This window comes from Mustela putorius, unplaced genomic scaffold, assembly GCF_011764305.1.
Source record: "Mustela putorius furo isolate JIRA1106 unplaced genomic scaffold, ASM1176430v1.1 tig00000145_pilon_pilon_pilon, whole genome shotgun sequence".
NCBI classification, from domain to species: Eukaryota; Metazoa; Chordata; class Mammalia; order Carnivora; family Mustelidae; genus Mustela; species Mustela putorius.
In genome coordinates, this window is record NW_025421294.1 from 28,053,251 (window position 1) to 28,079,795 (window position 26,545).

General features: G+C 38.9%; 1 protein-coding gene across 5 annotated transcripts in view; it reads left to right on the plus strand.

Moving 5' to 3' along the window:
• The first annotated feature begins 1,948 nt into the window (after window positions 1-1,948).
• The window catches only part of KIF3A (kinesin family member 3A), a 58,502-nt gene continuing 33,905 nt past the window's right edge, over window positions 1,949-26,545 (plus strand). For all 5 annotated transcript variants that reach the window (XM_013052514.2, XM_004745002.2, XM_045075520.1 and 2 more), the window contains exons 1-4: window positions 1,949-2,080; window positions 4,976-5,249; window positions 18,845-18,989; window positions 19,134-19,218. In XM_013052514.2, coding sequence (XP_012907968.1) covers window positions 2,075-2,080; window positions 4,976-5,249; window positions 18,845-18,989; window positions 19,134-19,218 — 510 coding nt within the window. In that variant the 5' untranslated portion in view covers window positions 1,949-2,074. The remainder of the gene's footprint in view (window positions 2,081-4,975; window positions 5,250-18,844; window positions 18,990-19,133; window positions 19,219-26,545) is intronic.

The following is a 26,545-nucleotide window of genomic DNA, read 5'->3' on the forward strand; positions in this document are numbered from 1 at the left end:
TTTTAAAAAGGCCACATATTACCTAACTCAATTTAGTATATGTGCTGCCAAAGAGAGCACTATCTAATTCAACTTATACGAAGTGTCCCAACTAGGCAAGAGAGACAGAAGTTACCTAGGGCTGGGATGTTGATGAAGAGGGGGTGGAGGGTGAGTTGGAGTGACTGTTATGAGTTTAGTTTCTTTTTAGGGTGATGAAAATGTTTCAAATTGATTGTGGTTATGGTCTGTGTATATAATAAAAATTTAAGTTTACAATTTAAATTGGTGAATTGTATGTCTGATGATATCTCAATAAGGCAGTATATATGTATACACATAATGTATATATCATATATACAGCATATCAGATGGTGATAAGTACCAAGGAGAAATATGAAATATGGAGAAGAGCTAAGAAGACTGGGGCTAAAAGTTGAAATTTTAAGTAGAGAGATCATGGTAGGGCTCATTGAGAAGGTGATGTGTAATCAAAGACATTCTGAAGGGGGTGAGGGAGTCAGGTGGATATCTAGGGAGAGAGATTTCCAGGATCTAGTTTGGGTCTGGGCTTTGTCACTGCCCATATATCTGACCTTGGACAAGTAATGGCTCTGTGCCCGAGTTTCTTTATCTGTAACATAGTTGTTCCTATTTTGTAGTAAAATGACTATATACCTATTTCAGAAGGTTATTATATGGATTAAATAAATAATAAAAAGGAAAGTAAAGCACTTAGTACATTGGCACCAAATCAAATGCTCTATAGTTGTTTTTATTAGCTCCTACTGCAAGTGCAAAAGCCCTTGCCTTCTAAGATGGAACCATGCCCAAAATGTCTGTTGAATCAAGGAGACCAAGTCGAGCTAGTGCAGACTAATGAGCAAGAGGGAAGATTGTAGGAAATGGAGAGAGGGCCTGCGACTTTTAGTCTGTGAGATAGATAATCATTGGCAGGTTTTGAATACAGAAAAAAACCACTATCTGATTCATGTTTTAACACCATCACTCTGGCTCCTATGCTGAAAACATACTAAAAGGGGCAAGGATGTACAGAGGAAACCAGCTTTGAGCTATTGTAGTATAGATGCGAGGTGGTGGTGGTAGTGAGAAGTGGTCAGATTCTGGTTCTACTTTAAAGATAGAAAGAAGGTCTACTGAAAGATTGGAAACTGGGTATGAGAGAAAGAGAGTGCTTTGAACAATTTTCAGAACTCAGCTTCATTTATTATGCCGAGGGAAGTATGAGAGGGCGTTTTTTTTTCTTTTTTTTTTTTTTTTTTACATGGGGGAGGTGGGGCAGGGATGGACAGTAATATAGTGAGTAATATAGTGTGTGTGGGCAGGGGCGGGGGGGAACAACCCTTCAGTTTTGGACATAATAGTTTGGAAATGTCTATTGCACATCCAAGCGCAGCAGAGCAGAGATTTGGACAGGAAAGAGGATAGATCATTGGTTCTTTCACAAATACTTACTGAAAACGTGTCCTGTGCTAGGTCTTATTCTAAGTCCTATTCTAGGCTCTGGAGATACTTGTGAGAATACAGACAAAGCTCCTCTTCACTTCATCTATAATAGAATACGCGTTTTATAAACAAGTCAGCAATCAAGCGCATTAATGTGTGCGAAGCCTCTAGCTCTCTAGATGGACATAGTGTACAATTGCTATGGTTGTTTTCAATATCTGGAGTACTGCATGAGCCAGGAGACTAGCAGTGCGACCTAGGAGGACACCCCCACCTCCCTCGCGACCAGTGCCAGCCAGGTATCCCCGCCCCAATGCAGGCTAGATTTCCACACACAGCTGACCGGCACCATTGCGCAGGCGCGGCCTCAGTCTGGCGTCCTAGGAGACCGACTGGGAAAGCTTCAGCGCAGGCGTAATTCCAGAGGCGGAGGAAGCGTGTGGCCCGGGGATGGGGCGGGGCGAGCCCGGAGTGCGCTTGCGCACCGCCTGCTCTCGCCCGAGGAGCCGCAGTCTCGAGAGCGCCAAGGCGGTGTTTCGGTAGTCTCTGGCAAACCTCTCCGGCGAACCCGGCGCCGTTGGACTGCGCCCAGGGCGGCGACCTCCGCCGGGCACAGGAGGGAGCCACGATGCCGGTGAGGGGAGTCGCTCAGCCGCTGGGGTTCCTCATCCCAGCGGCCTGGCACGGGGGCGCGGCTGTTGCCATGGAGGCGCGGATCAGGCAGGCGGCCGGGGTGGGGCGGGGCAGGGTCCGGCTCTGCGGGGCCGAGCGTTTGGGGAGTCTGGTGGGTAGGCTCGGGGCCGGCGGGGTTCCAACGGGTCCTGGGAGGGGCCCCGGACAGGCCCTGCCGCCTCTGTCGGTGCTGCAGCCCGCAAGGCCTGCGCTGCTTGACATAAAGGCACAGCGCCAGAGGATGCGCTCTCGCTCCCAGCCCTGCTCCTGAGTAGGGCGTCTGGGAGCGGCCGCGGGGGGTGGGCTTTGGATGCTCCGCACCTGGTGGACTCTGTTCACCGCGGAGCCGATTCTTGGAAGGTAGCGAACCGAGAGCTGCTTGCTTCTACTCCAGCCCTTGACTCGAGCTGTCCTTTCTTTCGTGGTGCTTTAGCTTACAGGGCGGAATGTAACCCGTGGGTGTCTTTGTGTGTGAGGGTGGGTGGGTGGTGGTATGTTTGTCTTGTCGGATTTCACGGTGCTACCGTCCACTTAGCAGGGGGCATCCTAAGTCCAGGATAGGGTCATGGAGAACACGTGAGCTTTTTGGTCGGTTTTCTACTGGTTGCGAGGCCTGGGACAATTACTTCATCTTTCTGGGTCCTTAGTTCCCACATAATTAAACTGTTTCTCATGGGATTTTATCAGGATGAAATAAGGTAATGCACAGCGGAATTGAAGGACAGTGCTTGGCATTTAGCCTTACATGCTCAATATTTGTTCCGTATCGTTTGCCTTCAGGTTATTAGTTCATTCAGCAGATACCAGGCATCTACCCCAGGTTAGGCCCTGGAGGCAAAATATTGAGCATAACCATCCAGTTTCTTGAACTTGACAAGACAGAAGCTTGCCTTCGTGGGCAGAGGTGAAAGTCTTGTTGGTAGAGACAACATGCTTACCATTCATGACGTGAATGGGTGGCATGTAATAGAAAGTAGATTCTGGTGAGTTGTAAAGTGTTCCCGTTTAGGAATTCTGGCCTACAGATGTCAGATCATTTTTTTCCCCCAAGAGAATCTAGAAGTTGTTATTTTTGTGGAATTTCTCTTTTTTTAAAATTTTAGCAACTAATTAAAAAATATTGTTAAATGCTGTGAACCAAACAAAAGATATTGTGGGCTCAATTCAGCCCCTTGACTACCAGTTGGCAACCTCTGGTGTAGACAGATAGGACATATTAATCAAATAAGGAGCAAGCAAAAGTAGTATTGAAACCAGTTGTAAATGATAGTGGGAGAAGGGTCTCTCAGGACCTATACCAGGATTTGACCTAGTTAAGGACGTCTTCACAGGTGAAGTGGCTGTTCTGCTGAGATCCGAGAATAAGTGAAGGGGAGAATGAGGAATGTTCTAGGCAAGAGGAACAGCACCTGTGATAAGAAAGTATGGTGACAAGAAAAGGCTTTAAAAAAGCTAATGTGGCTTGGCTGGGAAAGCCAAGCAAGGTAGCTTGTGAAGTAAGGCTGGACAAGTAGACATGGGCCAGAGCCAGGTCTTAGAGACCACCTTAAGGACTCCGGTATTTATCCTGAGATCTGTGGGAAACAATTGAGTTTTAAGTAAGGGAGCAGCATGATTAACTTTGTGTTGCAGCTGACTGCCCTGTACAGAACAGACCATAGGAGAACCTAACTAGATGCTGCTATTCAATTTAAGGTGGGATCATGGTGACCCAGCCTTAGGTGGTAAAAGGAGAGATGGGGAGAAGTGTGTTGTATTGATACTATTCAACTAAACTATTGGACTTCACTTCAAAATAGGATTGTATTACTTCAGTTGAGGTATAATACAATGTTACCTGTACAATATCATTTGTTATTTGTGTGTCTTGTGAGATAATCCCCAGTAAGTCTTGTGACCACCCATCACCATAAAGAGCTACAAAATTCTTTTCTGATGTTGAACAATTTCAAGATACACTCCTTTAGCAACTTTCAGATATGCAGTGGTGTACTTTTGACTAGTCACCATTCTATATATTATTTATACATGACTTATTTTATAATTAGAAATTTGTACCTTTGATCTCTGACCATTTTGTCCACGTCTATACCCCACTGCCCTCTGGCAACCACCAATCTATTCTCTGTGAGTTTTGCTTTTTTGTTTGTTCCTCTTTTTGTTTTTTAGATTCCGTAAGTAAGTGAAATCATACTGTATGTGTCTTTGCTTAGGGTTTTATTTTAACATAGGTGGTTAGTCAAAATTTCAAAAAATGAAACTTTACATATATAAATATTTGTAAGGTTAGAGGGATAGTGAAACATTTCTCTCTGCCATTGGACTTTGTTTGCTGTGTTTCATTTCGTGTTGTCTGCTATGGAGAAGATATACTACATATGTTACATGGTAAAAAACGTTTTACTGATGCATTATAGAAAATAAAATTTAAAGTCTCAGGGAAACACAGGACCTACTACTATATTCTTGATTACAGTTGTTAACCATGTTCACTTGTGTTTTCCTTCAGGCAGTAAACTCAGAGGCTAAGTCAGGGACTTTTGCGGAGACAGTCAATATAGTGATTCATTTTCTGCTTAAATAGCACTTATTTACTATAAATGTAAATTAGGCTTTCTTTCTCCTCATTTTTATATTGTATTGTATCATACTGTGTTATAAAAGAAACTGTCTTTTTATATCTTTTAATAAATTTTTTCTGTATATCTGAGATCTTTCGTTGGATTTAACAAATATTTGTGGAGTGCTTAATATGTGCAAGGCCCTGGGATGGCACAGTAGCCTTTTTCAAATTTGAAATTTGCTGAAGGTAAAAGTAAATGTTCTTTTCATTATTTGTGAATATTTTCTCCACCAGATCAATAAATCAGAGAAGCCTGAAAGCTGTGATAATGTGAAGGTGGTTGTTAGGTGCCGGCCCCTCAACGAGAGAGAGAAATCAATGTGCTATAAACAGGCTGTCAGTGTGGATGAGATGAGGGGAACTATTACTGTACATAAGACTGATTCTTCCAATGAACCTCCAAAGACATTTACTTTTGATACTGTTTTTGGACCAGAGAGTAAACAACTTGATGTTTATAACTTAACTGCAAGACCTATTATTGATTCTGTTCTTGAAGGCTATAATGGTGAGTATATTGTTCACTTTTTCTTAACTCTATCAAGATATTGACACCCTATAAATTCATCCATTATAATTGTACTGTTTGATGGGTTATAGTAAATACATACAGCTGTGAAACTGTTACCGCAATCCAGTTTTATGACCCCCCCCCCAAAAAAAATTCCTGTATGTCCCTTTGTAGTCCCACCTCCAGGCATCCATTGACCTGCTTTTGCCTATAGTTCTGTCTTTGCTGGAAATTTCATTTAAATCAACTCATATCCTGTATCATCTTTCTTACCTGTTTTCTTTTCAGTTGTTAAAGGTCATCCATGTTGTTGTATGGATCAGCACTTTGTTCCTTTTTAATGCTGAGTTGTATGAATATACCACCTTTTATGATCTTCAGTGGAAATCTGGATTGTTCTAATTTGGGAGCAATTATAATTAGTGCTGCTGTGAACATTCTTTTGTAGAAAGTTCTTTGTGCAGATAAGTTTTAAAGTTTGTCTTGGGTAGATACCTAGAAGTAGAATTGGTGGGTCATATGGTTAGTGTGTATTTATCTTTTGAAGAAATTGCCAAACTGTTTTCCAAAGTGGTGACTCTTAATTTTTTTCCCCACCAGTGTGTTATGAGGGTTCTTTTAGTTTCTTCACATTCTCACCAACATTTAGATTGTTGGCCTTTTTAATTATAGCTGTTCTAGAGGATCTATAGTGGTATCTCATTGTTTTAACTTATATTTCTCTATAACTAACAATGTTGAGTCTCTAATCATATACACATTAGCCCTTTGTCTTTTAAAATATTTTACCCACTTTACAGTTCAGTTGCCTATGTTCTTATGGAGTCATGCTTTTTCTACATTCTGGACTCAAATCTTTTGATCAGATAAGTGATTGGAACATATTTTCTTCCAGCACGTGGCTTGTATTTTCATCTTTTTAATGGTGTTTTTTGAAGAGAAAAGATTTTTAGTTTTGAGTCCAGTTAATCATTTTTCTTTAATCATCATGCTTTCATTGACCTAGCCAAGAAATATTTGCTGAACCTAACACCAAAAAGATTTTCTCTTATGTTTTTATCCAGAAGCTGTAAACACTGTATGTCTTATATTAAGGTCTGTTATTCATTTTGAGTTAATTTTTATATACGGTGTGAGGTAAGGGTGTACGTTCTTTGCCTCCCCTGCCCCCCATCGATGGATATCCAGTTGTTGGAGCACCATTTGTTAAGACTCTCCTTTCCTTATTGAATTAACTTGGTGCTTTTGTCAAAAATCAACAGACTGCAGTGGCATGGGTTTATTTCTGGATTGTCTCTTCTGTTCCAGTATCCTGTTTTTATTACTATAGGTTTTTGTGTTGAAATTAGGTAGTGTATATTTTCTAGCTTTATTATTATTTTTCAGAATTGTTTTGGCTTCTCTGGATCCTTTGTATTTTCACATATATTTTAGGATTGCCTTTTCAATTTCCACAAAAAAAGCCCCAAAAACCCTACTGGGATTTTGGTAGGGATTGTATTGAGTTGTTATTCTGACAATATTGAGCCTTCTAATCCAGAACACGGTATCTCTCTTCATTTATTTATATTTTGTTTAATTTCTCTCATCAGCATTTTGTTGTAGTTTCTAATGTGCAGGTCTTATACTTATTTTCATGAGTTTATTCCTAAGTATTTTTTTTTTAAAGATTTTATTTATTTATTTGATAGAAATCACAAGTAGATGGAGAGGCAGACAGAGAGAGAGAGGGGAAGCAGGCTCCCTGCTGAGCAGAGAGCCCGATGCGGGACTCGACCCCAGGACCCTGAGATCATGACCTGAGCCGAAGGCAGCGGCTTAACCCACTGAGCCACCCAGGTGCCCCCCTAAGTATTTTTTTAACCTGTTTCCTTTTTTAAAGATTTTTTATTTATTTGCTAGAGAGAAAGAGAGTGTGCCAACACACAGAAGCAGGGGGAGGGGCAGAAGGAGAGGAAGAAGCAGACTTCCCTGCTGAGCAGGGAGGTGGGGGAGAGGGGAGAGCTTGATCCCAGTTCCCTGTCTCCCGATAATGACCTGAGCCAAAGGTAGACACTTAATAGACTGAGCCACTCAGCCACTCCACCTCTTTCTTTTTAAAATTTAAGTTCTAGTTAACATACCATGTATTCCTAAGTATTTTGGATGCTTTTGTGAATACAAAATACACAAAATTGATATTTTAGTAGTTTTTTTTAATTAACATAAAATTCAAATAACAGAATTCACTGTTTTAATCATTTTACAGTATACAAGTCAGGGGTTTAATACATTCACAGTGTTGTATAACTATCACTGTTATCTGTTTCCAGAACATTTCCATCACCCCCAAAAGAAACTATGTATCTATTAGCAGTTACTCCCACTTTTGCTCCCTCCTACCCTAGCAACTATGTATTTACTTTCTATGTGTATGAGTTTGCCTCTTCTGGACATATAAATAGAATCATACACTTTATAGTCTTTTATGTATGGCTTCTTTGACTTGGTATAATGTTTTCTGTGTTCCACATTATAGTATGTATCAGGACTGCATTTTTTTTTTTTTTTAAGATTTTATTTATTTGAGAGCGAGCACAAGCATGGGACTGGGTGGGGGGGGAGGAGCAGAGGAGTAGGGAGAAGCAGATTCCCTGCTCAGCAGGGAACCCCATGTGGGGCTTGATCCCAGGACTCTGGGATCATGACCCCTGCTGAAGGCAGGGGCTGAACCGACTGAGCCACCCAGGTGCCCAGGACTGCATTTTTTAATGGTCAGTTAATACTCCATCGAATGGATATGCTGTATTTTATATATCCATTTATCCACTCATGAGTATTTGGGTTGTTGCCTTTTTTTTTTTTTTTTTTTGCTATTATAAATAATATTGCTGTGAATATTCTTGTTCTTGTCTTTGTGTAAATGTATGTTTTCCCCTTGCTTAGGTAAATACCTAGGAGTGGAATTGCTGGGTCAGGAGGTTAACTGCCAGATTATTTTCCATTGCAACTGTGTGGTTTTTACATTCCCACTAGCAATGTATGAGGTTTCCAGTTTCTTCACATCTTTGCCAAAAAGTGTTGTTGTCTTTTTGGTTACAGCCTTCATAGTGGTTTTGAAGTGATACTGTGTTTTGCAGTTAATTTTTGTACAAACACCCTGCAACCTTATTAAACTTGCTTATTATTTCTGGTAGGCTTTTATTTATTTATTGGTAACTTCCCTAGGATTTTTTTTTTTAAGATTTTATTTATTTGACAGACAGATCACAAGTAGGCAGAGAGGCAGGCAGAGAGAAGAGGGGGAAGCAGGCTTCTCGCTGAGCCAGATGCAGGGCTTAATCTCAGGATGCTGGGATCATGACCTGAGCTGAAGGCAGAAGCTTCAATCCACTGAACCACCCAGGCGCCCTTTCCCTACAATTTTTTATATAGTGAGCATGTTACCGTCAAATACAGGTAGTACAATTTCTTTCCCATCTTTTAGTTACCCGAATTGCCCTGGCTAGAACCTCAAGTACACTGTTGAACATGAGTGGTAAGAGTGGACATTTTTGTTTTGTTCCAGATCTTAGGGAGAAAGCATTCACTGTTTTACCAGTAAGTATGATGTTATCTATAGATTTTTGTCTGATTAAGTTCCCCTCTGTTCTTTTGTCCCCATCCAGGGAATGGATTTTGGATCTTGTCAAATGAATTTTTTTCAGCACCTATTGAAATCGTCTTTTTTTTTAAAAAAAATTGTTAGTATATTCAGTTACATTGATTTTTAAATGTAAAACCAGGAGCACCTGGGTGGCTCAGTGGATTAAGCCTCTGCTGTAGGCTCAGGTCATGGACTCAGGGTCTGCACTGGGCTCTCTGCTCAGCAGGGAGCTGCTTCCCCCTCTCTCTCTGCCTGCTGCTCTTCCTGCTTGTGATCTCTCTCCCTGTCAAATAAATAAATAAAATCTTAAAAAAAAATGTAAAACCGGTCATGCCACTTGGTCATGGTATATTACCCTTTTGTATGTTTTTAGATTTGATATGCTAAAATTTTGTGTAAACTTTTTTTTTGGTCTATGTTCAGGAGGGTTATAGTAGTTTTCTTATAATGTCTTTATTTATTTATTTTTTTTAACCAGGATAATGCTAATTTCATAGAATGAGTTGGAAAGTATTCCCTCCTTTTTAATCATATGAAAAAAATATGTATAGAATTAGTATTATATCTACCCTAAGCATTTGGTAAAATTTACCAGTGAAGCCAAATGGGCCTGGAGTATTTTTTTGTGGAAAGGTTTTTAAAGATTCAGTGTCTTTAATAATATAAGGCTTTTTGAATTACCTGTTTTTCTTTTAGTGAGCTCTGGAAGTTTATCTTTCATGGAATTTGTCTCTGTCATCTAGGTTGTTGAATTTATTGGCAAAAAGTTGTTCATATTCTCTATTCTTGTGTTAGAATGTGGTTGTGTAATCTTTCTCTGATATTGGTATATGGTACATGATATATGGTAATTTGTGTCATCTCTTTTTCTTGTGACGAGTCTGGGGGAGGACTAATATAATAGGAGTAGTTTCTCCTCCTTTATTCCTTTTTCTACTTTTGGTGGAAGCTGAGGTCATTGTTTTGAGTCCTTTGTAACTTTCTAATATGGAGATTTATGCTATGAATTACTCTCTAAGTACTGTTTTAGTGGTGGTGTACAGATTTTGACATACTGTGTTTTCATTTTCATGCAGTGCAGGGTACTTTCTCCTTTTCCTCTTGATTTCTTCTTTGATCCTTGGGTTATTTAGAAATATGTTAGTTTCCAGGTAATTTGGGATTTTCCAGAGATATTTCTATTACTTAATGTCTAGTTTATTTTTTTTTAAATATTTTATTTATTTATTTGACAGACAGAGATCACAAGTAGGCAGAGAGGCAGGTAGAGAGAGAGAGGAGGAGGAAGGCTCCCCGCTGAGCAGAGAGCCCGATGTGGGGCTCGATCCCAGGACCCTGAGATCATGACCTGAGCTGAAGGCAGAGGCTTTAACCCACTGAGCCACCCAGGCGCCCCACTTAATGTCTAGTTTAATCCCGTTTTAGAGAATGTGCTATGTAAAACTTGAACCTTTTGAAATTAGAGACTTGTTACATGACCCAGAATAAATTTATTATAAAATGTCTGTATATTCTTCAAAACAATGTGTATTTTGCTGTTGTTGGGTGGAGCATTTTATACATGTTCATTACATCAATTTGCTTGATTGTTTCGTTCAGATTTTCTATTATTTTCTACTTGGTCTGTCGATTACTGAGACAGGTATTAAATTCTCTTACTGTGTTTTTATGTGCCTTTTCCTTTCAGTTCTGTCACTTTTTACTGGATGTATTTTGAAACCCTGTGAGTAGGTGCCTAAGTGCTTAGGTGTTTCAAGTCCTCTTCATTCATTAACCTTATTGTCATTATGAAATTACTCTTTATCCGTAGTAATGTTCTTTACTCTGAAACCTACTTTGATATTAATACAGACATTTTAACTTTGTTTTGATTTAATGTTAACATGGTATATCTTCATTCGTCTTTTTAACTTTTAACACATTTGTGTTTTTATATTGAAAGTACATTTCTAGTGTGTAGTTATACTAGAGGTCACTAAGATTATACCAGGTTCAGAGGTTGGTAGGAGAAGTCAGGGGACTCGGGTTATAATTGTACTTAGAGCTTTGGTTTATTAGAACAAAAAAGATGCCAAAAAAAGAAAACAAGAAACAGTAAGGGGAAAAGTGTGGAGGAAACCAGGTACAAACTTCCAAGAGTCATTTCCTAGTGAACACACAGAATGTGCTTAATTCTTCTACCACTGAATGTGACAATACCTGTCAGAAAGCTTTGTAAGAGACACAGTGTCCCAGGTTTTTGTTGGAGCCTGCTCATGTGGATACCCTCAGCCGCGCCCTTGTCAAGATTCTACACTCACAGAAGGAAAACAGGTGTTTAGCATAAACCACCTTGTTTATACAAACAATTTAGGCATAATGAGCTACTCTGTGTTGGGGAATGAATGGCAAGAACCCTCCCTAAATCCAAATTCCCAGATGTTAGTCAAAGGCCAAACTTGAAAGCAGGCCTCTCAAAGAGTAGTAGCCCCAGATCTGTTGTTAGTTCTCTTATGCATTGCATTGTACATTGTATAGTTGATAGTGTTTTGGTTTTTTGTTGTTGGGTTGTTTTTTAAATCCAACCTTGCTGTCTTTGCTTTTTAATTGGGTTATCAAAACCATTTATGTTCTGCTGTTGGTTTTCTCTTTATACTTTTTTTTTTAAAGATTTATTTATTTATTTATTTATTTATTTGACAGGCAGAGATCACAAGTAGGCAGAGAGGCAGGCAGAGAGAGAGGAAGGGAAGCAGGCTTCCTGCTGAGCAGAGAGCCCGATGTGGGGCTCGATCCCAGGACCCTGGGATCATGATCTGAGCCGGAGGCAGAGGCTTTAACCCACTGAGCCACCCAGGCGTCCCTCTTTATACTCTTATCCTTTGTATTATTCCATTCTGTCTTCTCTGTTGGCTTATAGTGATACAACTTTGTTTTATTTTAGTGGTTGCTTTAAGGTTTATAATATAACTCTAATATATCACACTTCACTGTCATGTGTTATTCTATTTTTTGCGTAGTAAAAATTATTTTTCATTTTATTTTTATTTATTTATTTTAAAAATTTTATTTATGTGACAGACATAGATCACAAGTAGGCAGAGAGGCAGGCAGAGAGAGAGGAGGAAGCAGGCTCCCCGCTGAACAGAGAGCCTGATGCAGGACTCGATCCCAAGACCCTGAGATCATGACCGGAGCCAAAGGCAGAGGCCCAACCCACTGAGCCACCCAGGCACCTGTAAAAAAAATTTTTTTAAACTATACTTCTAGTTGTCTCCTCCCAAGTTTGGTGGTAGTGGTGGTGTTTTGTATTATTGTGTGTGTGTGTGTGTGTGTGTGTTTAAAGATTTTATTTATTTGTCAGATGGAGAGAGAGAGTGAGAGAGCCAGTGTGCACAAGCTGGGGAACTGCAGGCAGAGGGAGAAGCAGACTCCTTGCTGAGCAAGGAGCCTGATGTGGGGCTCTATCCCAGGACTTTCAGATTATAACCTTAATCAAAGGCAGATGCTTGACTGATTGAGCCACCGAGGCATCCCTGTGGTGGTGTTGTTGTACATTTACTTCTATGTGTTATAAACTCCAAACCACGTTGCCTTTATTTTTGTTTAAACCATCAGTTGTTTTTAGAGAGATTTAAGTAATAGGAAAACACTTACATATTTTCTTACTTAGGTACTCACCATATTTGATACTCTTTATTCCCTCATGTAAGAGGAATCTGTAGTTCTATCTAGTACCATTGTTTCTGCATTGGATAACTTCCTCAAGTGTTTCTTAGAGTGCAAATCTGTGGGTGACGAATTCTTTCAGCTTTTGTAGTCCAGAAAGTATTATTTTGCCTTTGTTTTTGAAAGAAATTTTCACCAGATGTAGGGTTCTAGGTTGATAGTTTCTTCTTTTAATACTTGAAGGATAGTCCTCTACTGTCATTTGCGTTTTGTTCTACTGGAATTCTTTATTGGTTCTTCTTTACATAACATATCTTTCTCTGGTTACTTTTTAGATTTTCTTTTATATCACTGGTTTTGAACTTTTTGACTATGATGTGCCATGGTTTATTTTTATTTATGTTTCTGTGCTTACAGTTCATTAAGCTTTTTGGATCTGTGAGTTTGTAGTTTTCATCAAATTTGGAAAATTTTTAGCCATATTTCTTTAAATATTTTTCCGGTCCCCACTCTCTGCTTTAGGGCCTGCAGTAACATGTATATTAAACTGCTTAAAATTGTCCCACAGCTCACTGATGCTGTTTTTCTTTTTTGTATTTTTTTTCTCTGTATTACATTTTTTATTGTTTCTGTTGTTATGTGTTGAAGTTTACTAATCTTTTATTCTGCAGTGTCTAATCTACCATTAATCTTATCTATCGTATTTTTCATCTCACACATTGTAGTATTCATCCCTAGAAGTTTGATTTGGGTCTTTTTGTATCTTCCATCCAAGTTCTTCCAGACTTTCATCCAAAGTTTCCAGTTAACTTTTTAACATATAGAATATAGTTTTTATCTGTTTTAAAGTCCTGTGTGCTATTTCTAACATTTGTGTCAGTTCTGAATAGGTTTTGACTGGTTGATGCATTTCTTTATTATGAGTTATATCTTTTTGCTTTTTTGCAAGCTTGGCAAATTTTGGTTGGGCGCCAAACACTCTGAATTTTACCTTAGCTCTTTGATTTTTTTTATTCATTTAAGCTTTCAGGAGCTTTGTTCTCAGTGGCAGTTATTTGAAAATGGTTTGCTTCTTTCAGATCTTTTTTTATTTTATTAGTTGCAGACATAGAATTTAGTGTTTCATCAGTTGTGTGTAACACCCAGTGCTCATTACTTGAAGTGCCCTTCTTAATGCCCATCACCCAGTTGCCCCATCCCATCTCCCCTCCAGCAACCCTCAGTTTGCTTTCTAGAGTTAAGTGTCTCTTATGTATGGTTTGCCACCTTCTCAAATTTCATCCTATTTTTCCTTCTCTTTCCCTATGTTCATCTGTTTTGTTTAATAAAATCCACATATGAGTGAAATCATGTGGTATTTGTCTTTCTCTGACTTTCTGACCTTTTAAAGGTCTTTAGTTAGGACCGGAGCAGTGCTCAGTCTAAGGTTATTCCCCTGATTCTGAGGCAAGACCTTTTTGTTTGGTGTACCTGATGTCCTGTGCATCATGAGGTTTTCCAGTCTGGCTGGTTTAAACAGATACAGTTTCTGGCCTTTGTGAGCATTGAGGACTCTCCCTTCCAAATGATTCTCCTCCCCCCATATTTAGATAGTTTCCTCACACTTTGGAGAGGCTTGGTGCTCCACTAAATAATGGAAGAAGACCTGCAGACCTCTGAAATCTGTAGCTTTCTGCATAGTGTTATTCTTTCCACTACTGCGTCCTACAAATTCTAGCCACGTTGCTCTCTCTGGCTTCTGGACTCCTTTGCTCAGGAAATCTGCTCATCACTCCTTGGATTTCCCCTCCTGCTCTGTGGTTGATTCTCTCACAAGGCAGGTAGTTGGGAAGTCATAGGGCCCGCCTATCTATTAGCCAACTTTTGGGCGTCACAGGCATTTGTTGACTGAGGTCCATTGTCTTGAAAACTATTGCTTCATATATTTAGTTTGCTTTCCTTTCAGTCAAGAGTGTAAATCTGGTCCTTACTACTCCATCCTTGTTGGAAGCAGTAGTGTCACTCAGTTTTGAAATAACAGAATTTATTTAAAAAACAAATGTGGTACAGAGTAATATATAAATGTCAAGGGACTTTTCACCTATTTTCCACCTATTATGCTGACTGAAATTGTTGATAGTAGCATAGAACAATATGTTTAAAAAGGACAAAAATCAGGAATGTTGTAACATAGAGTGTAGTTTCCTTGGCATTATTCAAATGTGCAGTGGCAAGTACATAATCCTTCCACCATTTAAAACGTTTTTTTTTTCAATTAATAAACTTTGTTCTTTAGAACAGCTTTAGGAAAATTAAGTACAGAGATTTCCTGTATATCCCTTGTCTCCAGACATATACAAAGTTCCCCACTGTCAATATCCTGCACCACAGTGGTACATTGATTACAAATGATGAACATACATTGACACATCAGCATCATCCAAAGTTCATAGTTTACATTAGCGTTCACTCTTGGGGCTGTACATCCTATGGATTTTGACAAAAACATAATGTGTATCCACTATTATAATATAAAGAATAGTTTCACTTCTGTGCTGCTAATTTATCCTTCCTTCCCCAGCTAAACCTAGCAACCACTAATCTTTTACTGTCTCCATAGTTTCACCTTTCCTAGAATGTCATGCAGTTAGAATTGTATAGTATGTAACCTTTCAGTTTGGCTTCTTTTACTTAGTAATATGCACTGAAGTTTTCTCCATGTCTCTTTATGGTTTGATACCTTTTATCTTTTTTTGTGTGTGTGCTGATAATTTCCTGTTGTCTGGATGTACCACAGTTTATTTATCAATTCACTTACCTACAGCAGGACATCTTGATTGCCTCTAAATTTTGGCAGTTATGAATATACACTGCTGTAAACATCCATATACAGATTTTTTGTAGGCCTTCTACCATTTTTAAGATGTAGTCATGAAATGGGTAGGTTGGGTAAGATTTTTAGGTCATTTCTAGTTTTAATAAGTAAAGTTTTTTTTTTTTTTTAAGATTTTATTTATTGGGGTGCCTGGATGGCTCAGTTGTTAAGCATCTGCCTTTGGCTCAGGTTGTGGTCCCTGGGTCCTGGGATTGGGCTCCCTGCTCAGCAGGAGGTCTGATTCTCCCTCTCCCACTCTCCCTGCTTGTGTTACCTCTCTTGCTGTGTCTGTCTCTCTCAAATATATAAATAAAATCTTAAAGATAAAGGCTTTATTTATTTGAGAACAGAGAGAGAACACATGCAGGGAGAACAGCAGGTGGAGACAGAAGCAGGCTCCCTGCTGAGCAAGGAGCTGGATGTGGGAGTCATCCTAGGACCCTGGGATCATGACCTGAGTCAAAGGCAGATGTTTGACAACTGAGCCACCCAGGTGTCCCTTAAGAGGTAAAGTTTTAAGTGAAGTTCATATTGAAGGAAATGCTAGCATTAGCTTTATTAGATTGGACATAACAAAACTAGAAATTTAGAATCTCATCTCTGAAAATGAGATGACATACTTTTATTCTAGGGGATTCCTGGTCCTCATTTCTCAGCTTTAAAATTATAGATCAATATCCTTTTTGAATCCATAATCTTTATATAATTAATGAATTCATAGAAATTGTATTAGGATTAGTTTTGAATTAAAAATTTGGCCATTACATACTTTTAAAAAATAAGGGCTCTAGAGCCAAATGGATTTTGTTCGCATCTTATTTCTACCACTTACTATGACATCGAACAAGTAACTCAACCTCTATAAGCCTTTGTTTCCTGAGCTAAAGTATGGGGATATAAATAGTTCTTTGCTCTTAGGATTGGGGTGAAAACTCAGCGAGGATGCATGGCCTAGCTCATGGCACATGCTCCATAAATGATAGCTGTTATGTCAGCTCTCACAGGTGGTCTGCAGGCTCATATTTTCAGCTCATTTTTTTTTTAAGATTTTTTATTTTATATTTGACAGAGATCACAAGTAGGCAGAGAGGCAGAGAGAGAGAAGCAGGCTCCCCACTGATCAGAGAGCCCTATGCGGGGCTTGATCCCAGGATGCTGGGATCATGACCTGAGCTAGAGGCAGAGGCTTTAACCCACTGAGCCACTCAGGCGCCACATATTTTCAGCTCTTTTGAAGGCAGTATGTTACATTCTTTTTTTTTTTTTTAATATTTATTTATTTATTTATTTGAGAGAGAGACAGAACATGAGCGAGGAGAAGGTCAGAGAGAGAAGCAGACTCCCCATGGAGTTGGGAGCCTGATGCGGGACTTGATCCCGGGAGTCCGGGATCATGACCCGAGCCGAAGGCAGTCGTCCAACCAACTGAGCCACCCAGGTGTCCCAGTATGTTACATTCTTAATGGCATGGTTTGAAATATTTAGCGAATTAGGAAAAAAATCAAGACTTTTTTATTCCCATGTGTAAAAAATGTCTTCTGTTGTGATTAAGTATTGTGATGATTGTCACAGAAAGTCTGAAATTGATAGTGACATAAGAAGTTACTTGCATGGGGTGGAAATAGTTGAAAAGCCATGTTGTTTGTGTGGTCTTCTCACACTGTGCTATCTTCTGCAGAAATTGCACCCGTTCCCAGGGGCTCTAGTGGGTAAATACATCTCATCCCTCCACCTGCCTGCTTGACACATGCATTTGGGTGTGTCATGGGCACTTAGAGCTCAATATGCCTTCAACTGAATTCATGGTCTTTCCCTTCAAATGGTCATTTCTTCTGGTGATGTTCACCGTCTCAGTATATGGCATAGCCATACATCCCTTGTTCAAGCTAGAAGTTGAAAGGCATCTTGGATTCTTCCTTTTCCCTGGTCCCCTGGCCAGTTATTTCCTAGGTGCTGTTGCTTCTAACTGTTTCATATATCTGAAATTCTACCACCTTTCTCTTTCCCTTCTGTTAACCACTCCAGCTCTTTGACTGGTTTCTTCACATCTCCCCTTCCTTTCTTCCAGCTCATTGTACACAGTGTAGCCATAGCGATCCTGCTGTCACTCTAACTGGCCTCACTTTCCTTTTAGGATATGTTCTTAAAACCTTAGTATGGCCTTCTTGGCGGTGTGCAGTTAGGCCCCTGCTGGTGTCTTTACCTCTGTGCCCATCACCTTCATTTACCATCTCTGTTTCTTCCATTCTGATCTTGTTTCATTTCCTCAGAACCTCTGTTTTCTTTCTTCTTGCTATCCACTCTCTTGCTATCTAACTCTTAATCATATTTCAGATTGTATCTTAAACCTTACCTTTTCTGGACGGCCTTTCTTGACCTCCCTCTACTTTCTTCTTGTGCCATTTCCCCTGCCTAGATTACATCCCTTTACTCTCAGCTATTCCTAACATTCCCAGCATTCATTATTCCCAACATTCATCCTGCTTGCAAATACTTGACCAGTATCTCCTTCTAAGATGATGCATACCATATGATTAAGGATTGTTTGTCTTGTTTGTCACTGTGTCCCTAGTGCCTAGCTAGCATAGTGCTTACTCAGGGTGTGCTATGTAGTTGCTGAATGAATGAATGTTAGGTATTTAGAAAGTTTAAATTGTGTCTGTAATTACCTATAATAATTGTATTGTCACATTTTTTAACTCCCCCATTCCTTACAGCTTTTACTTAAAAAATACATATTTTTAGGGGCCTGCCTCAGTCATTAAACATCTGCCTTTGGCACAGTGCCTTTTGGCACATCCCTCCCACTCCTCCTGCTTGTGTGCCCTCTCTCACTGTCTCTCTCTCTTAAATAAATAAAAGTCTTTAAAAAAAAGTATTTTTGAATGAATTTTAGGATTAAGAAGAAAAAAAATCCCGTCATTTACTTGTACTGTACTAGGTATCATTCTGGTTGTGTGCAATAAATTGTTTCATTTGGTTCTTAATGTTCATGTCAGGTAGTTATTCTTGTCCTCATTTTAGCACTGAGGAGACAGTCTTTGGGTACATTCTTATCTAAGCTCAGGTGGCTAAAAAGATAACACTGAGGTCCTTCCATTCTAAACCTGTATTCTTTTGTTGCTGCAATTATACTACTTTCTCCAATTTAATGTCCACATTAAGTAATTAACATACACATTATAGTAAATATCTTATAATTTGCCATAATGTAAAATTTTGCTTTTAGGGCTTGGGATACTTTTTATGAATAATTAGGACTGTTTCATTGACTTGATAACATTAACCACGCTTGATTTGTGATACAGAGTAAATATTGCTGATAATAAAAGTGACATTTGTACTTGAATAAATTTTAAATCCAGGGAAGAAATTGCATCACAGTGTCAAAGGAATTACTTTTAAGAGCTGTTGTTCTGTAGCATTAGACTCTAAAAAGTGATTGATTCTCTTCATCATTTTCAGGGACTATCTTCGCATATGGACAAACTGGAACAGGCAAAACTTTTACCATGGAAGGCGTTCGAGCTGTTCCTGAACTTAGAGGAATAATTCCAAATTCATTTGCTCACATATTTGGTCATATTGCAAAAGCAGAGGGTGATACAAGGTAAAAGAGAATTCTTTTATTTTCTAATATTGAGAAGTACAAACATAAGAGAGACATATAGGTATAAAACTTATAAACACATTTGAACACATTCTAAAACTTTTTTGGCTCTTTATGCTTTATGAAATGATGTTTTATTTATAGATTTTTGGTTCGAGTGTCTTATTTGGAAATATATAATGAAGAAGTCCGTGACCTTTTGGGCAAGGATCAGACACAGAGGTTAGAGGTAAGGATAACTGAAATTGAAGTACTTTCCAAAGTAGTAGAGTGCTAAATTAAGGTTCTTTTTATCCAAAGATATTTTAAATATTTTACTTATTTTTTGATGGTAATATGATCATGATTCAAAATCTAAAATATTGTGAAATTTAATGCTTTGAAAAGTGGTTCCTATCCTATTTGCCCACTTTTCCCCAACCTAATATAACCACTTTCAGTATTCCTTCTTTGTTCCTTTATGTAAGTATCACCAAATAAAATTTTACTTCTACTCCATGAGTAGTTATATATGAACATTGATCTGTACTTTTTGAAAATTAAAATTCTTATTCAAATAAGTGTAGAGTCACATGTCGCTGTAAGAAAGAATGTGGAGAGATTACCCTTGACATAGATGTATCTTTTATACAGTTTTCCCCAGTGGTAACATTTTACAGAGCTGTAGTAGAGTATCACAACCGTGATACTGTTGTTGATACTGTCTACAGATTTGGCTCACAGTGCTGCAGTTTTCTTTGTACTCTTTGTGTTTAGATTGATAGATCCATGATCATGTTAAGGTACGAAACAGTCGTATCACAAGGACACCTCCTGTTGTCATTTTATGACCACATCCACTGCTAGCCAGACTACATTGCTCTGTCACCATTCCTAACCCCTGACAATCCCTAATCTGCTTTCCAGTTCTAAAATTCTGTCTTTTCAAAAATGGTACATAAATAGAACCATACATCTGTACCTTTTGGGATTGGCCTTTTTCACTTGGCATAAGCCCTGTGAGATTGATCCAAGTTGTTGAATGTATTGATAGCTGATTACTTTTTATTTGCTGAGTAGCACTGCATGGTGCTTACATTTAAAGCTCAACAGTTCACCTGTGGAGGGACATCTGGGCAGTTTATAGTTTTGGGCTATTATGAATCAAGCATCTATGAATATTCGATACAAATTTTTATGTGAGTGTAAGTTTTCTTTTTCTGGTATGAATGCCAGGAATACTCCAGAATTGATTTTAAATTTTTTTTAAAGATTTTATTTATTTATTTGACAGAGATCACAAATAGGCAGAAAGGGAGGCAGAGAGAGAGAGGGGGAAGCAGGCTCCCCAATGAGCAGAGAGCCTGATGCGGGGCTTGATCCCAGGACCTTGGGATCATGACCTGAGCTGAAGGCAGAGGCCTTAACCACTGAGCCACCCAGGTGCCCCAGAATTGATTTTTTTTAAAATTTTTAATTTTTTATAAACATATATTTTTATCCCCAGGGGTACAGGTCTGTGAATCACCAGGTTTACACACTTCACAGCATTCACCAAAGCACATACCCTCCCCAATGTCCATAATCCCACCCCCTTCTCCCAACCCCCCTCCCCCCAGCAACCCTCAGTTTGTTTTGTGAGATTAAGAGTCACTTATGGTTTGTCTCCCTCCCAATCCCATCTTGTTTCATTGATTCTTCTCCTACCCACTTAAGCCCCCATGTTGCATCACCACTTCCTCATATCCGGGAGATCATATGATAGTTGTCTTTCTCTACTTGCCTTATTTCGCTAAGCATGATATGCTCTAGTTCCATCCATGTTGTCGCAAATGGCAAGATTTCATTTCTTTTGATGGCTGCATAGTATTCCATTGTGTATATATACCACATCTTCTTGATCCATTCATCTGTTGATGGACATCTAGGTTCTTTCCATAGTTTGGCTATTGTGGACATTGCTGCTATAAACATTCGGGTGCACGTGCCCCTTTGGATCACTATGTTTGTATCTTTAGGGTAAATACCCAATAGTGCAATTGCTGGGTCATAGGGAAGTTCTATTTTCAACATTTTGAGGAACCTCCATGCTGTTTTCCAGAGTGGCTGCACCAGCTTGCATTCCCACTAACAGTGTAAGAGGGTTCCCCTTTCTCCGCATCCTCGCCAGCATTTGTCATTTCCTGACTTGTTTATTTTAGCCATTCTGACTGGTGTGAGGTGATATCTCATTGTGGTTTTGATTTGTATTTCCCTGATGCTGAGTGATATGGAGCACTTTTTCATGTGTCTGTTGGCCATCTGGATGTCTTCTTTGCAGAAATGTCTGTTCATGTCCTCTGCCCATTTCTTCATTGGATTATTTGTTCTTTGGGTGTTGAGTTTGCTAAGTTCTTTATAGATTCTGGACACTAGTCCTTTATCTGATATGTCGTTTGCAAATATCTTCTCCCATTCTGTCAGTTGTCTTTTGATTTTGTTAACTGTTTCCTTTGCTGTGCAAAAGCTTTTGATCTTGATGAAATCCCAATAGTTCATTTTTGCCCTTGCTTCCCTTGCCTTTGGCGTTGTTCCTAGGAAGATACTGCTGCGGCTGAGGTCGAAGAGGTTGCTGCCTGTGTTCTCCTCAAGGATTTTGATGGATTCCTTTCGCACATTGAGGTCCTTCATCCATTTTGAGTCTATTTTTGTGTGTGGTGTAAGGAAATGGTCCAATTTCATTTTTCTGCATGTGGCTGTCCAATTTTCCCAGCACCATTTATTGAAGAGGCTGTCTTTTTTCCATTGGACACTCTTTCCTGCTTTGTCGAAGATTAGCTGACTGTAGAGTTGAGGGTCTATTTCTGGGCTCTCTATTCTGTTCCATTGATCTATGTGTCTGTTTTTGTGCCAGTACCATACTGTCTTGATGATGACAGCTTTGTAATAGAGCTTGAAGTCCGGAATTGTGATGCCACCAACGTTGGCTTTCTTTTTCAATATCCCTTTGGCTATTTGAGGTCTTTTCTGGTTCCATATAAATTTTAGAATTATTTGTTCCATTTCTTTGAAAAAGATGGATGGTACTTTGATAGGAATTGCATTAAATGTGTAGATTGCTTTAGGTAGCATAGACATTTTCACAATATTTATTCTTCCAATCCAAGAGCATGGAACATTTTTCCATTTCTTTGTGTCTTCCTCAATTTCTTTCATGAGTACTTTATAGTTTTCTGAGTATAGATTCTGTGCCTCTTTGGTTAGGTTTATTCCTAGGTATCTTATGGTTTTGGGTGCAATTGTAAATGGGATTGACTCCTTAATTTCTCTTTCTTCTGTCTTGCTGTTGGTGTAGAGAAATGCAACTGATTTCTGTGCATTGATTTTATATCCTGACACTTTCCTGAATTCCTGTATAAGTTCTAGCAGTTTTGGAGTGGAGTCTTTTGGATTTTCCACATATAGTATCATATCATCTGCGAAGAGTGATAATTTGACTTCTTCTTTGCCGATTTGGATGCCTTTAATTTCCTTTTGTTGTCTGATTGCTGAGGCTAGGACCTCTAGTACTATGTTGAATAGCAGTGGTGATAATGGACATCCCTGCCGTGTTCCTGACCTTAGCAGAAAAGCTTTCAGTTTTTCTCCATTGAGAATGATATTTGTGGTGGGTTTTTCATACATGGCTTTGATGATATTGAGGTATGTGCCCTCTATCCCTACACTTTGAAGAGTTTTGATCAGGAAGGGATGCTGTCCTTTGTCAAATGCTTTTTCAGCATCTATTGAGAGTATCATATGGTTCTTGTTCTTTCTTTTATTGATGTGTTGTATCACATTGACTGATTTGCGGATGTTGAACCAACCTTGCAGCCCTGGAATAAATCCCACTTGGTCGTGGTGAATAATCCTTTTAATGTACTGTTGAATCCTATTGGCTAGTATTTTTTTTTTTTTTTTTTTAAAGATTTTATTTATTTATTTGACAGAGAGAAATTACAAGTACACTGAGAGGCAGGCAGAGAGAGAGAGAGAAGGAAGCAGGCTCCCTGCTGAGCAGAGAGCCCGATGCGGGACTCGATCCCAGGACCCTGAGATCATGACCTGAGCCGAAGGCAGCGGCTTAACCCACTGAGCCACCCAGGCGCCCCTATTGGCTAGTATTTTGTTGAGTATTTTCACATCTGTGTTCATCAAGGATATTGGTCTATAGCTCTCTTTTTTGATGGAATCCTTGTCTGGTTTTGGGATCAAGGTGATGCTGGCCTCATAAAATGAGTTTGGAAGTTTTCCTTCCATTTCTATTTTTTGGAACAGTTTCAGGAGAATAGGAATTAGTTCTTCTTTAAATGTTTGGTAGAATTCCCCCGGGAAGCCGTCTGGCCCTGGGCTTTTGTTTGTTTGGAGATTTTTAATGACTGTTTCAATCTCCTTACTGGTTATGGGTCTGTTCAGGCTTTCTATTTCTTCCTGGTTCAGTTGTGGTAGTTTATATGTTTCTAGGAATGCATCCATTTCTTCCAGATTGTCAAATTTATTGGCGTATAGTTGCTCATAGTATGTTCTTATAATTGTTTGTATTTCTTTCGTGTTAGTTGTGATCTCTCCTCTTTCGTTCATGATTTTATTTGGGTCCTTTCTCTTTTCTTTTTGGTAAGTCGGGCCAGGGGTTTATCAATTTTATTAATTCTTTCAAAGAACCAGCTCCTAGTTTCGTTGATTTGTTCTATTGTTTTTTTGGTTTCTATTTCATTGATTTCTGCTCTGATCTTTATGATTTCTCTTCTCCTGCTGGGCTTAGGGTTTCTTTCTTGTTCTTTCTCCAGCTCCTTTAGGTGTAGGGTTAGGTTGTGTACCTGAGACCTTTCTTGTTTCTTGAGAAAGGCTTGTACCGCTATATATTTTCCTCTCAGGACTGCCTTTGTTGTGTCCCACAGATTTTGAACCGTTGTATTTTCATTAGCATTTGTTTCCATGATTTTTTTCAATTCTTCTTTAATTTCCTGGTTGACCCATTCATTCTTTAGAAGGATGCTGTTTAGTCTCCATGTATTTGGGTTCTTTCCAAACTTCCTTTTGTGGTTGAGTTCTAGCTTTAGAGCATTGTGGTCTGAAAATATGCAGGGAATGATCCCAATCTTTTGATACTGGTTGAGTCCTGATTTAGGACCGAGGATGTGATCTATTCTGGAGAATGTTCCATGTGCACTAGAGAAGAATGTGTATTCTGTTGCTTTGGGATGAAATGTTCTGAATATATCTGTGATGTCCATCTGGTCCAGGGTGTCGTTTAAGGCCTTTATTTCCTTGCTGATCTTTTGCTTGGATGACCTGTCCATTTCAGTGAGGGGAGTGTTAAAGTCCCCTACTATTATTGTATTATTGTTTATGTGTTTCTTTGATTTTGTTATTAATTGGTTTATATAGTTGGCTGCTCCCACGTTGGGGGCATAGATATTTAAAATTGTTAGATCTTCTTGTTGGACAGACCCTTTGAGTATGATATAGTGTCCTTCCTCATCTCTTATTATAGTCTTTGGCTTAAAATCTAATTGATCTGATATAAGGATTGCCACTCCTGCTTTCTTCTGATGTCCATTAGCATGGTAAATTCTTTTCCACCCCCTCACTTTAAATCTGGAGGTGTCTTCGGGCTTAAAATGAGTTTCTTGGAGGCAACATATAGATGGGTTTTGTTTTTTATCCATTCTGATACCCTGTGTCTTTTGACAGGGGCATTTAGCCCATTAACATTCAGGGTAACTATTGAGAGATATGAATTTAGTGCCATTGTATTGCCTGTAAGGTGACTGTTAATGTATATGGTCTCTGTTCCTTTCTGATCTACCACTTGTAGGCTCTCTCTTTGCTTAGAGGACCCCTTTCAATATTTCCTGTAGAGCTGGTTTGGTGTTTGCAAATTCTTTCAGTTTTTGTTTGTCCTGGAAGCTTTTAATCTCTCCTTCTATTTTCAGTGATAGGCTGGCTGGATATAGTATTCTTGGCTGCATGTTTTTCTCGTTTAGAGCTCTGAAAATATCATGCCAGCTCTTTCTGGCCTGCCAGGTCTCTGTGGATAAGTCAGCTGCCAATCTAATATTTTTACCATTGTATGTTACAGACTTCTTTTCCCGGGCTGCTTTCAGGATTTTCTCTTTGTCACTGAGACTTGTAAATTTTACTATTAGGTGACGGGGTGTGGGCCTATTCTTATTGATTTTGAGGGGCGTTCTCTGAACCTCCTGAATTTTGATGCTCGTTCCCTTTGCCATATTGGGGAAATTCTCCCCAATAATTCTCTCTAGTATACCTTCTGCTCCCCTCTCTCTGTCTTCTTCTTCTGGAATCCCAATTGTTTCGTCTTATGGTGTCATTTATCTCTCGAATTCTCCCCTCGTGGTCCAGTAGCTGTTTGTCCTTCTTTTGCTCAGCTTCTTTATTCTCTGTCATTTGGTCTTCTATATCACTAATTCTTTCTTCTGCCTCATTTTCCTAGCAGTGAGCCCAGAATTGATTTTAAGTCAGAAATTGTTAAGGTGTTGGGACGCCTGGGTGGCTCAGTTGGTTAAGCGGCTACCTTCGGCTCAGGTCATGATCCCAGCGTCCTGGGATCGAGTCCCACATCGGGCTCCTTGCTTGGCGGGGAGCCTGCTTCTCCCTCTGCCTCTGCCTGCCACTCTGTCTGCCTGTGCTTGCTCTTGCTTCTCTCTCTATGACAAATAAATAAAATCTTAAAAAAAAAAGTGTTAAGGTGTCAAAAATCTACTAAGACCCATCATGAATATAGGAATTCAATGAAGAAATTTTTTGTACACTACTGAGTAACAGATGGGCACGAAAGACTATTTTTAATATGCATTTCAGAAAAGGGAAATGTGAAATTATATGCATATATATTAGAGAATTACAAAATTTGTGAATAAGTATATTATGTTTTTAACTTAAAAGCTTAGCTGATTTTCATTCATTGTTTTTTTAAGTAGAGGTGTAATTCACAGAGGATAATAGTTATCCTTTTAAAGTGTATAATTTAGTTCTTAGTTATCTTCACAAAATTATACAACCATCACTATCTATATTCTGGAACATTTTCATTACCCCCAAAAGAAATTCCATGTCCATTAGGAGTCACTCTCCATTCCCCCTGCTCCTTACCTTCTGGTAATCATAACTTACTTTTTGTGCCAATGAATTTGCCTATTCTAGATCATATAAGTGGAATCATATCAGATGTGGTCTTCTGTTTCTTGCTTCTTTCATTAATAAGTGTTTTTAAGGTTCATCAATGTACTTCATTTCCTTTTTTAAAAATAGGTTTATTGAGATACAAGTCATATACCATACAGTTTATTCCTTTAAAGTGTGCTTCTCAGTGGTTTTTGTTATGTTCATAGAGTTGTACCTCTGTTGCCACAATCAGTTTTGGAACATTTTCCTTACCCCCAGAAGAAACGCTATGCCTCTTAAATGTCACTCTCAACCCAATCCTAGGCAATCACTCATCTACTTTTTGTCTCTATAGGTTTGCCTATTTTGGAAACATAATGTAAAGGAATAATGCAATATGTGGTGTTTGATGACTAGCTTCTTTGATTTAG